General features: G+C 42.8%; 1 protein-coding gene across 21 annotated transcripts in view; it reads right to left on the reverse strand.

The window, feature by feature from the left end:
* PITPNM2 (phosphatidylinositol transfer protein membrane associated 2) overlaps positions 1-18,502 on the reverse strand; it is a 451,974-nt gene that overhangs the window by 112,560 nt on the left and 320,912 nt on the right. For 16 of the 21 annotated variants that reach the window (XM_077461889.1, XM_077461887.1, XM_077461884.1 and 13 more), the window contains one exon: positions 6,448-6,540. The exons of 4 other annotated variants lie outside the window; for them this stretch is intronic. In XM_077461889.1, the coding sequence (XP_077318015.1) occupies positions 6,448-6,540 (93 nt within the window). Of the gene's footprint in view, positions 1-5,004; positions 5,417-6,447; positions 6,541-18,502 lie in introns of those variants that run through there. One more of the 21 variants, XM_077461898.1, reaches the window with a different exon arrangement.

An 18,502-nucleotide genomic window follows, 5' to 3' on the forward strand; every position in this document is an offset into this window, starting at 1 on the left:
TTGATTTGTCAGAAATAATGTAATCTTTATTACTCAACATTTGATGGAATTTTTGTTGTGGCGATACTATCCTAAATAGAACAGTGTTTTTCAAAATAACCAAGGCACTTCAAAAAAAGTGTTATTTTGTAGAAAACATAATGATCAAAATTAGAGAACAGCAATGACTGTAGCACAGAGAAAGGTTACAACTAAAATTTCTGAAGGTTACAACAATCAACAATTAGTAGGAAGTGTATAGACCCTTGCTTTGAATGACTTCAGCACATCTGCAGCCACAGGTCATCACTAGTCTCTCACACTGCTTTGGTGTGAATGCAGGGAAGGGACCGCATGTTGTTGAAGAAGGTTGTGATAAACATTTGCATTCACTTTGCCATGTAGCTGTATAAGAGGCCCATCTCCTGCTGCAGAAAACATCCCCCAAATCATGATGCTTCCCCCTCCACCCTTCACTGATTTCTTTACACTTTGGGATCAGTCTTTCCCCAATTTCACGACAAACATAATGTTTTCCATCGGATCCAAATAAATTAAACTTGCATCACTAAAGTGTTCTTTGGACCAGTTCTCCTCAGTCCACACAACACGCTCCTCAGCAAAGGCTTATCTGACTCTATCCTTTTGATTATTTCTGCTAATGAGAGGTTTGGCCACTGCACAGTGGGCTTTCAGTCCACATTCTCTTAAACAGTGAAACAATGTATGACGAGACACATTCTTTCTCTGTTCAGGCTAAACTGGCAAGCTATCGCAGCTGCAGTGTTGAACAGATTGCCCATTGAGATTCTCCACATTATCCTATCCTCTCTTGCATTTGTCTTTCGTGGACAACCGGCCTTCTTGGAGGACTTGAATGAGTTTGTGGCATTGTAAAGATGTAATATTCCAGAGATCACCGATTTAGAATGACAAATTTCTCTTGCTATGGCTGAAAGGGTCATCCCTTTGGCTTTCATCTGGACAACCTGCTGCTGGAGGTTATCAGTCACTTTAGAACGGCTCACCAGCTTGCCAAGTCAGTAAGAACTGGAAAGTTAGGCTGCCGGTTAGATAGGGTTTGTCAGATAATGAGAGAAATTAGCACAAGATGCCAGATTAACACCAATAACTGGGAGGTATCTGAAAGTGTTCTCTAATTGATCAATGTTCTTTTTCATATCTCAATTAAGTTTTTTATTCCGTGCTTCAAAATACACGAAACTCCTAATATGCTTAACAAAACTGCTTATTTACTCATTAGAAATGGGACTAAGCAGTGACCTTGAAATTTAGGAAATTGTAGGTTGTTCTCAAATTTTGATCTCCGGTGTGTGTGTATGTATATATACAGTTGTGCTCATAAGTTTACATACCCTGGCAGAATTTATGATTTCTTGGCCTTTTTCAGAGAATATGAATGATAACATAAAAACTTTTCTTTCACTCATGGTTAGTGTTTGGCTGAAGCCATTTATTATCATTCAACTATGTTTACTCTTTTTAAATCATAATCACAACAGGAACTACCCAAATGACCCTGATCAAAAGTTCACATACCCTAGTTCTTAATACAGTGTATTGCCCCCTTTAACATCAATGACAGCTTGAAGTCTTTTGTGGTATTTGTGGATGAGAGTCTTAATGTTCTCAGATGGTAAAGTTGCCCATTCCTCTTGGCGAAAAGCCTCCAGTTCCTGTAAATTCTTGGGCTGTCTTGCATGAACTACAGGTTTGAGATCTCCCCAGAGTGGCTCAATGGTATTGAGGTCAGGAGACTAAGATGGCCACTCCAGAACCTTCACTTTATTCTGCTGAAGCCAATGACAGGTCGACTTGGCCTTGTGTTTTGGATCATTATCATGTTGAAATGTCCAAGTACGTCCCATGTGCAGCTTCCTGGCTGATGAATGTAAATGTGCCTCCAGTATTTTTTGATAACATGCTGCATTCATCTTGCCATAAATTTTGACCAAATTTCCTGTGCCTTTGTAGCTCACACATCCCCAAAACATCAGCAATCCACATCCGTGTTTCACAGTAGGAATGGTGTTCCTTTCATCATAGGCCTTGTTGACTCCTCTCCAAATGAACAATATATGGTTGTGGCCAAAAAGCTAAATTTTGGTCTCATTACTCCAAATTACCTTGTGCCAGAAGGTTTGAGGCTTGTCTCTGTGCTGTTTGGCGTATTACACACGGGAAACTTTGTGGCATTTGTGTAGTAATGGCTTTCTTCTGGTGACTCGACCATGCAGCCCATCTTTCTTCAATTGCCTTCTTATTGTGCATCTTGAAACAGCCACACCACATGTTTTCAGAGTCCTGGATTTCACCTGAAGTTATTTGTGGGTTTTTCTTTGCACCTTAGTCGGTTTACCTGACCATGGTTAGGTTTCAACTAGGGATGCATCGATACCAGTTTTTTAAGACAGAGTATGAGTACCAATACTTTTCCTCAAGTACTTTTCGATACCGATTACCAATACCCATTTTACTTTTTTTATTTACATTTTTATAACTTTTTTTTGGTGGAGAGGTGGGGAGAGGGTTATTGTTTAGGGTGGAGAGGTGGGGAGGGGTGTTATTGCTTAGGGTGGGGAGGGGTGTTATTGTTTAGGGTGGAGAGGGGTGTTATTGCTTAGGGTGGAGAGGTGGGGAGACTGTTATTGTTTAGGGTGGAGAGGTGGGGAGGGGGGTTATTATTTAGGGTGGCGAAGTGGGAGTTATTGTTTAGGGTGGTGAGGGGGGTTGGGTGTTTTTGTTTAGGGTGGATAGTCAGTTCTTGTTTAGGGTTGAGAGGGGGGTTATTTAGCGTGGAGAGGTGGGGAGGGGTGTTATTGTTTAGGGTGAAAAGGTGAGGAGGGTGGTTGATGTTTAGGGTGGAGAGGGGGGATGGGTGTTATTATTTAGACTGGGGAGGGGGTTATTGTTTAGGGTGGGGAAGGGTGTTAATGTTTAGGGTGGATGGGGGGTTATTGTTTAAGGTGGGGAGGGCTGTTATTGTTTAGGGTGGGGGGTTATTGTTTAAGGTGGGGAGGGCTGTTATTGTTTAGGTTGTAAAGGGGATATTGTTTGGGGTGGAGAGGTGGGAAGTTATTGTTTAGGGTGGAGAGGGGGACAGGTATTATTGTTTAGGGTGGGGAGGGGCATTATTGTGTGGGGTGGAGAGGGGGAAAGGGGGTTATTGTTTAGGGTGGAGGGGCAGGGAGGGGGTTATTGTTTTGGGTGGAGAGGGGGGAGGGAAGGGGGTATTTGGAACTCCACACACTGCCAATAACTGCACTACAGCACCCAGCAGACCTGCCCTCCCCCTCCAAGAAGTTCTGCAGCAGCAAAGCCTAGCTTAGATCAGGGTACACTACTCACCAGGCAGACAGATCTGTCACCCCGCAGCCGCCCGCAGAGGAGCCCGAGGAGGAGAAGACATCGCCGGAGGACACACAAATGGAGCTCAGGGGAGGGACGGAGCCGACACAGGAGGGGACGGAGTCGGCACAGGGCTGGGGCGGGTCCACTGCGGGCAAGGGAGATCCCCACTGACAGCTGTAACATCATTGGTTAAGGACGCGGCGGCCCCGCTCCTTAACAACTAATGAAATGTATACAAAAAAAATGCAGGCATGTCATCTGTCAGCGAGGGAATCGCGCCGACAGATGAAAGAGCTGAACCTGAAGGTATCGGTTTCAGGTATCGGCGCATTTGCATGTATACTGATAATCGTGCAAATGCTTAGTATCAGCCCCAATACCGATAGCATTATCGGTGCAACCCTAGTTTCAACAGAACCCCTCATTTTCCACTTCTTGATTATAGTTTGAACACTGCTGATTGGCATTCTCAATTACTTAGATATCTTTTTATATCCCTTTCCTCTTTTATACAGCTCAACTAAGTTTTCCCAGAGATTGACAATTCTTTTGCTTTCCCCATGACTCAAAATCCAGAAACGTCACACACGCTTGACACCATCTAAACCAAATAAGTTTATCTTGGTCTTATCAGACCACAGGACCTGGTTCCAGTAATCCATGTCCTTAGGCCGCGTACACACGCGGGGACTGTTCGCTCAACTTTGTCCGCTGAACAGTGTTTCGGCGGACAGTCCGCTCGTGTGTGGGCTTCAGCGGACAGTTTCAGCGGACAGTCCGACGAACAAAGTTTTTCGGAAATTCCGAAAAACTGTCCGCTGAAACTTGGTTTGAGCGGACAGTCCGCCCGTGTGTAGGCTTGTTCGTCAAACTAAGTCTCGCGCATGCTCAGAAAGAATTTACACGCCGAAGGTTGCATTGCAGTGTATAGGACGTCGTTTTCTAGTCCCGTCGTACGTGCCGTTCACGTCATCGCGCACGGTTTCAGCGGACTGTTCGTTCGTCGTGTGTGGGCAAGTCCGTCCATGCTAATTTTGAGCGGACTGTCCGCTGAAACTGTTTGACGAACAAAGTTGAGCGAACAGTCCCCGCGTGTGTACGCGGCCTTAGTCTGCTTATCTTCAGCAAACTGTTGCAGGCTTTCTCGTGCATCATCTTTAGAAGAGGCTTCCTTCTGGGATGGTAGCCATTTAGGCCAATTTAATGCAGTGTGCGGCCTATGGTGTGACCCTCCACTCCTTCAACCTCTGCTGCAATGCTGGCAGCACTCATATGTCTATTTCTCAAAGACAACCTCTGGATATAACGCTGAGCATGTGACCTCAATTTTTTATGATCGACCATGGCGAGGCCTGTTCTGAGTGAAACCTGTCCTGTTAAACTGCTGTATGGTTTTGGCCACCATGCTGCAGCTCAGTTTCAGGGTCTTGGCAATCTTCTTATAGCCTAGGCCAGTGATGGCGAACCTTGGCACCCCAGATGTTTTGGAACTACATTTCCCATGATGCTCAGCTACACTGCAGAGTGCATTAGCATCATGGGAAATGTAGTTCCAAAACATCTGGGGTGCCAAGGTTCGCCATCACTGGCCTAGGCCATCTTTATGTAGAGCAACAATTCTTTTTTTTCAGATCCTCAGATATATTCAGATCCTTATATATACATATATAAAATCACTTTATATTTTTACAAATTAAATAAAATAGTTTAAGTATCAGCTGGATGACATTTAATTTAGCACTGTGCATCATAAAAATTTGCCGTGATTCTATTTTATATAGTATAAAAATATGTTATTCATCTTTCATTCGCTTTCCCATTTCTCCAGAGTCTTGCTCCAGGGTCAGTTGCATAACATTACTCTGGACAGACTTCCTAAGAGTGACCATGCCCGTGCAAAGTTTGTAAGCATGGCTGCTTGTAGTCTCCAACATGTGAGAACATAACTGGGTGACAATGCAGGGTACAACTGGCAGATGGATATCATCCTCAGGAGGAAGTGTCTTAACAAGAATCTTCATGGCAGGATCACTTAGTATTCTTGACATAAAAAGACTGAAAAATGCTGAAATTACATGAAAGCTTTTGAGATTTATGTGATTGGGTTTACATATAGTTTAGGCTAAAAAAATTTTTTTTTTATATAAATGCCATACAAGCCCTTTTGGAATTATGGTAATTAGAAGTTATCTTTGCACAATCTGCAGATGCTATTAGAAGAAAAAAAAAACACACACACACAAAATGTTGCTACCTTGCAATTTGGCAACTGGAGGGTGTTGTGTACACTGTTGATGTGATGTACAGCATGCCCTCAGACACATAATTCCTGCATGTATCATTGGCTCAGTGATTTTCCCAGAAGTCTGCTCTCAGATAATAAGCCAAATTTCAGGTCTTCTCCACAAGAGGTGATGATTTTTGGGTGACACGCTCTCTATGACTTGTCCATACATTCAGTATATATAAAGGTTTGTAGGTTAACCACTTGAGGGAGCTCTGTACCTGACTCAGCTTCAATCAACCGGGCTGCTTACCAGCAAAGTAAAACCACTGTGTAGCCTTGTAAAGCAGGAAGTAAAGTCTGAGTATATAATGAACATATATGATTTCTCTTGTGTTCAAATGGCATTACAAACTATAACACAAGCACACAATGGGGTTAATTTACTAAAACTAGTGCAAAATCTGGTGCAGCTCTGCATATTTTTTTTTTCTTATTAAAGCTTAATTGAACAAGATGAAGTTAGACGGTGATTGGCTACCATGTACAGCTGCACCAGTTTTTGCATTCTCCAGTTTTAGCAAATACCAATGTATGTCTAAAAAAATGACCGAAAAGGCTTTATACACAATAATGTCACAAATCTACAAAAGACTTTAATAACAAATGTGTGATATTGTTGTATACAAATTTGTAAAGCTCACCCGAGGAAATGCACATGCATTGTTAGAGGCTATAAAGAAACCTTCATTTCACAATGGAGATTAATGTAGTATTGTTTCATGCCGGGAGTTCGTTTGATAACCATTTCACTATTTCAAACAGAAAACACCCCAATCTGACCTAGAGAAGCCACATTCTACTGTACTTACTGCAGCCAAAACTGTGGAAGTTGTAATGACATTTGTGAGAGTGACAGCTGGGATGCCAGGAATGACTTGTGCATGGAGTACAGCTGTGTGCCTCTGCACAGAAAAGCACAAACACAACTCAGTCTCCATAGATTAGTCTGGAAACAAGAACTGCAGATATAAAGCAAAAGGGTCAAATGGAAAAAAAACACACTAGGTGGTATAGTCTTTGGGCTTGAGTAGATAGGTGTTGTTTTTTTGCATTTAATATGCTTTCTAGATGGGTTTAGAAGTGCACATCAAGCACAGGACAGCAGATTTGTATTTCAGTAGTGCAGCATAGCTGACATTTCTAAGGTTATTTTTGACCTGCTTGCTTGCATTTCTTTGGAAACAGCGGGCCCGTTTGGGACATTCACAATGTAGGCAAAGCAGGTCAAGCTAGTTTTTTTTCCTTCATTTTGAGTTTGAATGCATTCTTTGGATTGCAAACAAGCTTTTATTCAAATGAAAAAGGACACTATCAAGCCTTGAGATTTAAAAAAAAGTCCACTTCCAGTTTCAGGTAGAAAAAAGAAGGGTAAGACCCCCTGTCAAGTTTTAGGGTGCACTCACACTGACAGTTTTAACTGTGCCTGAACTGGGTTTATTCCCTTGGTTTGGTTCCCTTGTTTAGAGTGAGTGCTTCAAACTGTACCCTGGACCACTTGGAAATAGTGGTCTCAGGCATGGTTCACTTGTGGCATGGAACAATTCACTTCAATGTAAATGTACAACATGCCTGGACTGCAAAGAACTCTCTATAGATCAATGAGCATAGAATCAGGGATCACTGGGGTCTGAATGATCTACAGGTGCACTTACACTGGGCACTGAGCTTGACTGCCTCCCCTGCTGGTTTGTACTCACAAGCAAGTGTTCATGGGCACATTTATGGTCAACTCACAAAAGCAAATTGAACCAGTCCAGGCAAGGTTAGCTCCCTTGGGCTGGTTCGTTTGTGTAATGTGAATGCTCCAAACCGTGCCAAGCACCAGTTAAGTGTGCCATGTCCGTGACCATTTGGAACAGGTAGTTCAGCGATTCGGTACAGTTTTCTGCAGTGTGAGTGCAAACCATGCTGGAACACAATTCTCCCAACAGAGGACTGTGTAGTGAAACAGGAATCGCTTGTCTTGTTGGTCTTGTTAGTTGGTCTTGTTAGCAATCAAACTCAAGCTTGGTTCAGTTAAACTGGCCCGAGCGCAAGTACACCCTGCCATCATCATCTGTACCAACCAGAATACAATGATCCCTGCTCCTGTGCTCATCTGTGTTCCGCCATGGTTTGAACTCACACTGAACAAACCTTACCAGACCACAAGTGAACTATGCCTCATACCACCTCTTCAAAGTGTTTCTGGGCATAGTCCACCTAACTGTTGCCAGGCACGGTTCTGAGCACCCACATTTCACAAATGAAACAGACCAACACGCTGAACTGTGTCCAGGCTTGGCTAAAACTACCAGTGTGAGTACACCCTTTTGCCTGGGAACATCCATTTTAAAACCGAGTATGAGTGAGGACCAGCAGGGGAGTTGGGAGAAGGGGGCAATTGAACTTGGGCGCAGTTCAGTTCAACCATGCCCAGTGTGAATGCACCCTTAAATGCTGTTTGCATGTCAATGGAAAAGATTTCCTCTCACTTCCTGTTTTGACACCGGTCACCTGGACAGGAAATGCTTGAGACAGAAAACCCAAAAGATTTTCTAGACTTTTCCCACCCAATAAAAAAGATTTCACACCTCTTGTACTCTGATACCAGTTGCATAGGAATCTCCCCATTGAGGCCACTGTTTCATAGTTTCATAGTTTCATAGTTAGTAAGGTTGAATAAAGACACCAGTCCATCCAGTTCAACCTGAGTGAGTGTCTACAATTCCCCCTGTACATTGCACACTCACATCGGTCCCTACACTCAAAGAGCCCACCATCCAAGGTCCCCATTCATATACTAGGGACAATTTTGGACAGAAGCCAATTAACCTACCTGCATGTCTTTGGATTGTGGGAGGAAACCGGAGTACCCGGAGGAAACCCACACAGGCACAGGGAGAACATGCAAACTCCAGGCAGGTAGTGTCGTGGTTGGGATTTGAACCAGTGACCCTTCTTACTGCTAGGTGAGAGTGCTAACCACTACACCACTGTGCTTCCTTCTATACTTCATTAAAAATAAAGTTTTAATTAGAATTTGGCTTTCAAAAAGTACACTAACTTCTGACTGGCTGCTGAAGATGACATCTGTTTCCCTCCCCCGAGAACGCAGAACATGAAAAAGGAGTGAAATGTGACTTCACAGCATATTATATATGTGAGAGCTTCTCTCAGCACCTCTCCTAGTAGTGATGACACAGCTTGCATTTTATGTTACCCAGCTAAACCTACATTCAGCGAACAAATCTGCAAACAAATCAAATCTGCAAAAGTTCTCTGCTCGCTTTCCTCAGGCAAGTGAAGTATTAAACAGAAAAAGGAGGAAGAGACATCAGATGAATGCAAAATATGCTGCTTTTCATGTGAAAGGAGGAATTAATCCTCTGTGAAGTCACACTACTGGGGCATTCATGATGGATGCCTCTGCGGCTTTATCAATATTGCATTATAAATAAACCCACATTTAGTTCTGCAGCTGGGTAGTCTAAGTCCATTAATGTCCACAAACCATTAGAGGGAAGTAGAACCCCCCCCCCCCCCCCCCCCCCCCACTGATGAGACTGATAAAGATAGGACAGTACCGTGTATTTCTGAAGATGAATACTGACAAGTGTTAAAGTTGTATATAGCATGGATGGGCCAAAACATGACCGTGTCTCTGGTAAAAGTCTTATAGGGTGTTTTTATATATATATATACACATATACACAGTATCTCACAAAAGTGAGTATACCTTTCACATTTTTGTAAATATTTTATTCTATCTTTTCGTGTGACAACACTGAAGAAATTACACTTTTCTATAATGTAAAGTGGAGAGTGTACAGCTTGTATATCAATGTAAATTTGCTGTCCCCTCAAAATAACTCAACATACAGCCATTAATGTCTAAACTGCTGGCAACAAAAGTGCACACAGTGAAAGTGAAAATGTCTAAATTGGGCCCAAAATGTTAATATTTTGTGTGGACACCATTATTTTCCAGCACTGCCTTAACCCTCTTGGGCATGGAGTTCACCAGAGCTTCACAGGTTGCCGCTGGAGTCCTCTTCTACTCCTTCATGACGACATCATGGAGCGGATGGATGTTAGAGACCTTGCGCTCCTCCACCTTCCGTTTTGAGGATGCCCCACAGATGCTCAATAGGGTTTAGGTCTGGAGACATGCTTGGCCAGTCCATCACCTTTACCCTCAGCTTCTTTAGCAAGGCAGGGGTCGTTGTTTGGGGTCGTTATGTTGGAATACTGCCCTGCAGGCCCAGTCTCCGAAGGGAGGGGATCATTCTCTGCTTCAGTATGTCACAATACATGTTGGCATTCATGGTTCCCTCAATGAACTGTAGTGCCCCAGTGCCGGCAGCACTTATGCAGCCCCACACCATGACATTCCCACCACCATGCTTGACTGTAGGCAAGACACACTTGTTTTTGTACTCCTCGTCTGGCTGCCGCCACACACGCTTGACACCATCTGAACCAAATACGTTTATCTTGGTCTCATCAGACCACAGCACATGGTTCCAGTAATCCATGTCCTTTTGCAGGCTTTCTTGTGCATCATCTTTAGAAGAGGCTTACTTCTGGGATGACAGCCATGCAGACCAATTTGATGCAGTGTGTGGCGTATGGTCTGAGCACTGCCAGGCTGATCCCGCACCGCTTCAACCTTTACAGCAATGCTGGTAGCATTCATATGTCTATTTCCCAAAGACAACCTCTGGATATGACGCTAAGCCCGTGCACTCAACTTCTTTGGTTGACCATGACAAGGCCTGTTCTGAGTGGAACCTGTCCTGTTAAACCTCTGCATGGTCTTGGCCACCGTGTTGTAGCTCGGTCTTAGGGTCTTGGTAATCCTCTTACAGCCTAGGCCAGAGGTGTCCAAACTTTTTACAAAGAGGGCCAGATTTGATGAAGTGAACACGCATGAGGGCCGACCATTTTGCCTGACATTCTTGGAACCATCAAAATTCGCTCTAAGTGTGTTTCTCCAAGCACTAATATTCTGCCCAACAAGAATTCTCTTGCCTTTGTGGCTCTGTGTGGTGGAGAGATGAGCTTGGGTGTGTTATTCGTATGTATGTATATGTATCTGTGTTATATATATATATATATATACACATTGATCTCAGGACTAAGGATGACTAAGGATGAGCTTGAGTGTGTTATTTGGATATACCGTATTGGATATACCTTCACTTTAAGAGGGAAGTTTCAGGAAACAAAATTAAATTTTAAATAAAAAACTGTGAAGCAAAATAAGGGTAAATGCCCATCAATGCAGCCTAATCAGTGCCCACCTGCAGTCTCACTATTGCCATGAATGCAGCCTCAACATTGCCATGAATGCAGCCTTACCATTGCCATTGGTGCAGCCTCAGAGGGGACAGGGAGGGGGGTGAGACAAGCGCCAACAGATTACAGGAAAATCTCCTGTTTACATGGCGGCCTGTTTAATACAAAGGCCGGCCTCCTATGATAGACAGAACAGTCGTCCAGTGGCAGCCCAGGAGACGGGACTTCCTATTACAGACGTCGCCGAGTAAACAGGAGATTCTCCTGTATGTAATCTGACAGTGCTCGTCCTGCCCCTCCCTGTCCCCTCCGAGGCAGCGCCTATAAATACAGTATATATCTTCTGTGGCCCTGGGAGGGGGGCACAGTTTAGACATTAACGGCTATGTGTTGAGTTATTTTGAGGGGACAGCAAATTTACACTGTTATACAAGCTCTAGTGTCATCACATGAAAAGATATAGAATATTTAAAAAATGTGAGGGGTGTATTCGCTTTTGTGAGATACTGTATATATATATATATATATATATATATATATATATATATATATATATATATATATACTGTATATGTATATATATATATATATATATATATATATATATATATAAAACATACATACTATGCAAATGCTGTAGGGAATATATTACATAAAAACAACAGAAGCGTGTATATAGTGTGTGAATTGTAGCCTCGGTTTCCTGTTCTTAATAGACAGGAGTGGCATGCGGTGTGGTCTTCTGCTGCTGTAGCCCATTTGCTTCAAGGTTCTATGCGTTGTGCATTCAGAGATGTTATTCTGCATACCTTGGTTGTAACAAGTGGTTATTTGAGTTACTGTTACCTTTCTATCATCTCAAGCCAGTCTGCCCATTCTCCTGTGACATCAACTAGGCATTTTTGTCCACACACAAGCCCTAGAGATGGTCGTTTGCAAAAATCCAAGTAGATCAGCAGGTTTTTTAACTCAGACCAGAGCGTCTGGCACCAACAACCATACACGTTCAAAGTCACTTAAATCCCCTTTCTTCCCTATTCTAATGCTCAGTTTGAACTTAGCAATTTGTGTTACCAAGCAATTGAATGGGTGTACCTAATAAAGTGGCCGGTGAGTGTGTGTGTGTGTGTGTGTGTGTGTGTGTGTGTGATATATATATATATATATATATATATATATATATATATATATATATATTACAAATTCTAGATGGACCCTCTGCACACTGCTACACCCTTCCCAGCAAACTATGCAACTAAAAACAGGGATATTTAGTTCACATATATTGCAATATATTTTTAAGCTGACCAACTGTGGCAAAGTATTTGTAGTGTTAAATTGTAGTGTTAATATGTGGTCACACCCCTTTAGCACCTGATAGTTCAAATACATGTATAGGGCTGCAACTAACGATTATTTCCATAATTGATTAGTTGGCCGATTATTGTTTCGATTAATCGATTAGTCGGTTAATAGCCTTAAAAAAATAAAAAGTGGGTCAAATTGATGTTCATTTTCAACCACAGTGACGGGAACATTTGGAAATAATAGAAAACTTCTTAGTCAAAGGAATTTTCAGACAATGTATGTGGTTTTCTTTAAGAAATTACATTAATTTTAAAAACAATGTTAAAAACAAGTGAACATTTCAAGCAAAATTCTTTCATTCAGTGAATGTACAAAGATTTTTCATTTGAATATTTTCATCTGAAAATTGATCTGTGTGGCCAGCATAAGGCTCAGTACACACATATGCAGTTTGCTTTTGATCTGTTTCTGCCGTGCTTTTTGCTGTGCGTTTAGATTTTTGTGATTTTACTGCAATTTGCATTTTTGCATTTTTTTTGGGGCAGATTAAAAAACACAAATTGCTGCAAAAATGCATTACATGCTTTTCTGCAGCTTCTCCATTGAAGTATATTGAACCAATAAAGCACCATTTTCCGTTAAAGGTCCCTGACCCTTTCAGATGTGAACGTGTCCCATAGGAAACCATGTAAATGAACTGTAGTGTATTTCTGTAAAAAGCACCAATAAACACATAGATGTGAACCAGGTCTAAGACCTTTAGTAACATAATGGTGTTAAAAAAACGAAAATGAGCCATTTATAGTAGAAAAACACAGATAATCACTACTGTAAGGGGTTCATTTTTTTACTGTAGAACAGTGAAAGTAATATTTACAGTAGCGATTTGCTCTTTTTGTACTATAAAGGGCTCATTTGATGTTTTTTTAACCCCATTATGTTACTGGCCGATTAATCGATTATGAAAATAGCAATCAATTAATTTCATAATCGATTAGTTGTCGATTAATCGATTAGTTGTTTCAGCCCTATACATGTACAAGCTATTGGGATTTGAGCAAAGATATATCTTTTTTCTGTATATATATATATATATATATATATATATATATATATATATATATATATATATATATATTATACACATATACGCACACAAACACATACACTATATACAGTTGTGCTCATAAGTTTACATACCCTGGCAGAATTTATGATTTCACAACAGAAACTACCCAAATGGCCCTGATTAAAAGTTTACACATCCTGGTGATTTTGGCCTGATGACATGTAAACAAGTTGACACAAAGGGGTTTGAATGGCTATTAAAGATAACCATCCTCACCTGTGATCTGTTTGCTTGTAATTAGTGTTTGTGTATAAAAGGTCAATGAGTTTCTGAACTCCTGACAGACCCTTGCATCTTCCATCCAGTTCTGCACTGACATTTCTGGATTCAGAGTCATGGGGAAAGCAAAAGAATTGTCAAAGGATCTGTGGAAAAAGGTAGTTGAACTGTATAAAACAGGAAACGGTTTTAAACCATAGTAAACGGTTAAAAGGATATCCAAGGAATTGAGAATGCCAATCAGCAGTGTTAAAACTCTAATCAAGAAGTGGAAAATGAGGGGTTCTGTTGAAGTCATTCAGAGTGATGAGATCAAAATTGAGCATTTTGGCCACAACCATAAATGCTACATTTGGAGAGGAGTCAAAAAGGCTATGATGAAAGGTGCACTATTCCTACTGTAAAACACGCAGGTGGATCGCTGATGTTTTGGGGATGTGAGAGCTACATAGGCACAGGAAATTTTGTCAAAGTTGATGGCAACATGAATGCAGTATGTTATCAAAAAATACTGGAGGAACATTTGCATTCATCAACCAGGAAGCTGCGCATGGGACGTACTTGGACATTCCAACATGACAATGATCCAAAACACAAGGTCAAGTCGACCTGTGATTGGCTACAGCAGAATAAAGTGAAGATTCTGGAGTGGCCATCTCAGTCTCCTGACCTCAATATCATTGAGCCACTCTGGGGAGATCTCAAACATGCAGTTCATGCAAGACAGCCCAAGAATTTACAGGAACTGGAGGCTTTTTTGCCAAGAGGAATGGGAAGCTTTACCATCTGAGAAGATAAAGAGCCTCATCCACAAATACCACAAAAGACTTCAAGCTGTAATTGATATTAAAGGGGTCAATACACGATATTAAACGTAAATGTAAACTTTTGATCAGGGTCATTTGGGTAGTTTCTGTTTCCATTATGATTTAACCACTTGCTTACTGGGCACTTAAACCCCCCTCAGTCCCAGACCAATTTTCAGCTTTCAGCGCTGATGCACTTTGAGTGACAATTACGCGGTCATACAACACTGTACCCAAATGAAATTTTTATCATTTTTTTCCCACAAATAGAGCTTTCTTTTGGTGGTATTTAGTTACAGCTCGGAGTTTTATTTTTTGCTAAACAAACAAAAAAAGATGCAAAAATAAATAAAATAAAAAATCATGTTTTAATAGTTTGTTATAAAATTTTGCAAACGGGTCATTTTTCTCCTTCATTGAAGTGCGCTGATTAGGCGGCACTGATAGGCTGCATTGGTGGGCACTGATGGGCTGCATTGGTGGGCACTGATGGGCTGCATTGGTGGGCACTGATAGGCTGCACTGGTGGGCACTGATAGGCATAGTTAAGGCGGCACTAATAGGCACAGATAAGGCGGCACCGATGGGCACAGATAAGGCGGCACTGATGGGCAAAGATGGGCACAGATAAGATGGCACGGATGGGTGGCACGGATAAGTGGCACGGATGGGTGGCACGGATGGGCACTGATAGGTACCACAGATAGATGGGACTGATGGGCACTGATAGGTGGCACTGATAGGTGGCTCTGATAGGTGGCACTGCTGGGCGGCACTGCTGGGCACTGATGGGCGGCACTGCTGGGCACTGATGGGCGGCACTGGGGTGCAGCACCTTTGAGGCAGATTTTGGGTGGCACTGTGGGTGGCACTGCTGGGTGGCACTGTGGGCACTGCTGGGTGGCACTGTGGGCACTGCTGGGTGGCACTGTGGGCACTATGGGCACTGCTGGGTGGCACTGACAGGGGGGCACTTACTTTATTTCAGGATGGCACTGCGGGTGGCAGGTGGGCACTGGCAGGGGGCAGGTGTCCGCTTGAATTGCTGGCCGTGATCGGGACTGATGTCCCGAACACGGCCGCCGGCGATCGGCTTTTTTTTTTCTCCTCGCGCTGACAGCGCGAGGAGGAATACTAGCCGGTTACCGGCTCCGTTTTATCACATGATCAGCTGTCATTGGCTGACAGCTGATCACGTGATAAGGGGTCGGGATCGACCCCTTACACGGATCGGTGATCAGGCGAGTCTCACGGACTCGCCGATCACAGAGCGCGCCGCGCGCGCTCCTCAGGGGGCGCGCAGGCCGCTCGTAACCGGGACGACGTCAATAGACGTAGTCCCGGAAATGTAGGTCCGCGCTAATGCCGTCATTTGGCAATAGCGCGGATCTGAAGTGGTTAAACACAGTTGATTGATAATAAATGGCTTCAGTCAAACACTAACCATGAATGAAAGAAAAGTTTTTGTGTTATCATTCATATTCTCTGTAAAATGGCCAAGAAATCATAAAATCTGCCATGGTATGTAAACTTATGGGCACAACTGTATATAAAACACAGATGAACTTTGAAAAAGGCTAAAAACTGCCTGTCACCCTTTGGGGAGATATTTAATTTGGGTTCACTTCCTGTCTGCATTATTCCGCCTGCAACAGGAAGTGTTACATTTTCCTCAGTGGGGTCACAGGCAGCAATAAAATCCTGAAAATATTTCTAACCCTTCCTTATTTTATCCAAAACTAAAAAAAGTATTTTTCTTTAAAAGAGAGGTATAGGTCTGGGGGTTATTGCAGATGTATACGTACCTAGGTGGTCATCTGTCCCCCCGGTGTCTCTGCACTGAGAACCGAGCGATTGAACATCTCTGATGGATCAGTTCTCTGGGCTCCCCAAGCAGAGAGCTGCTGCCTGTCAATCAGCAGCTCTCCTGCTCTGCTCCTCTACGCTCACTGGAGCGCTGAGCTGTGGAGGGGGCAGAATGGCTGTCTCAGTGGCTCGCTGAGAGGGCTATCAGTCCAGGCACCTGGCAGATCCAGGCTTCCAGAGTCGGGATGATGTGGTGCCTGGACTGATATTGGTGACGTCAGCAGAGAACCGACTTCAGACCGCTCTCTGATGAAAACGGGTCACAGGCGTGTAAAACGAATTCCACTGTAACTCTTAGGAGAAGCCCAGGCAAATGAGCTCAGGCTGAACTTGTCCTTTAAAGTTAATTCCCGTCTTACACCTAATAAAACTGCCCCCCCCCCCCCACCGAACACCTATGTTAACCAACTTGTATGTATATATCCTTCCCTTTTTCAGGCCGCTTCTGTCTGGCCATGTAATCCAGCTCCCCTGCGTCAGCCAGCACAGCTGCAGGGTAGAGGAAGGGATGCCGACAATGAATAGGCCATTGAAGCCTTTAATTGACATCACCACTCCAGGCTTTACTAGTCGTTGTCAAAGTGCTCTCTCCGCTCCCCTGCAGCACAGCTGGCTGACACAGGGGAAATCACATGACCAGACCAGAGTGGCCTGTAAATGTGTAAGACCTTAGAATTGAAAGCTATAGAAAATCCCTATGTTCCAGTGGTCACCAAAATAGTAATAGAGGGGAAAGATTTCAACGGGTACCTTAGTTCTGCTGACCTTGGTGAAAACCTTTGGAGGGATTGCTTCTCAATTCCTGTTTTCACTATAGGACAGAAAGCAAAAAGATATCTCCCCAATTGGAAAAAGATGGCACAAAAAAATTGATAGAGGTTATAACCATCCTTTGCTTTATTCAAGATTTAAAAATAAAAGGTATGGTCTTTAATTCAACTTTAGGAATGTATGTGGAACAAGACCAGAAAGGCTTCAAATTCACTAATCCATATAGGCTTGCCAGGTGATAGAGCAGTCAGGGTGAGACTTCTGCATAGCCAGCATAGGCCATGGCTACAAGGAGTGAATACATACACAAATCATTTTGCTAGCTGTCAGGAACAGAACAATGTAAAATAAAAGGTCTGATACTGATGTCTCACCTGGCAGACCAATTCATCTTGGTCGTTATTGTTCCACAAAATGTTGCTGTCTGTCCTTGTACTCTGCTAGCAGAATAAAAGATGAAAGTCTATTCTGCTCTTCTTGAGGGTGGATCTAGGTGTAATGAGGCAGAGTGGGCAGACTATCTATTTTAGCCCTTTCTACCCACAGACTTTGTGCATGTTGTGTGGCTATGGCATCTGATCTTGTTGGTATGATACCAATACCAAGCAGTTGTTGGGGTAGTAGAGTAGCACAAGACCCTTGTCCTAGGTGGCAGGAAGTATAGATCTGTGCCTGGAAAGTGACAAGCTCAGCAGCACTATATCTCAGTGGTCCAGTTGCAAGTTGCTGGGTTGCAACTGACTTCACAAAAAGCACAAATAAGCACAACTTATTTAAATTATTGATTCCAGTACATAAAAAATACTAATATTCTGTACTCCCAGGAAGTCATCTGAATTCCCTTTTATACAGCCAAGTATGGTTCTGAGTAGTAAATACCCAGAGGGCTGAGAAAACATAGCCAGTCACTCTATGTTACTCTTGACAAATCATGATCTTGACCAGATACAAGTAAATTATTATTTTCTTATAACGGACTCTGATTCTCTCTAGAGAGAAACAGTAATTTGCTAGCTCAGATAACATTGTAACATTTTTGGTAAAATCACACAAGTAAAAACTATTGGTTGAAGCAGTTGCAAACCTTATTTTTTTCTAAAATAAAAAAAGAGGTTATACTTACCTGATCTGTGAAATGTGAACCTCCTCTTCTGGTGCCCCCCCCCACCCCCCTGTGTGAGGGACACTCCCAAGCCAGGCTGTGTGCGTCCATTGAGGCACAGCTCCGCTTGGCCCCACCTCCTCCTCACAGGATTTGACTGACAGCAGCAGGAGCCGCTGCCATCAGAGCCTCCTATGAGTACAGGAATTAGGAAGAAGAGCTACTGAAGATGGGACAGCATTGAATTGAGAGAAGACCCAGGTAAGTGTTGGTGGGGGAGATGCTATTAAAAGGTTTTTTTTTTTACCAGAGAATGCATTACTGTAAAAAACAAAACAAAACCTTTTGCCTTTAGACCCACTTTAAGATGGTCATCTGTATTC

The sequence above is a fragment of the Lithobates pipiens genome, unplaced genomic scaffold, assembly GCF_037356315.1.
Source record: "Lithobates pipiens isolate NorthernLeopardFrog02 unplaced genomic scaffold, aLitPip1_a1.2 Scaffold_3, whole genome shotgun sequence".
In the NCBI taxonomy this organism is placed as follows: Eukaryota; Metazoa; Chordata; class Amphibia; order Anura; family Ranidae; genus Lithobates; species Lithobates pipiens.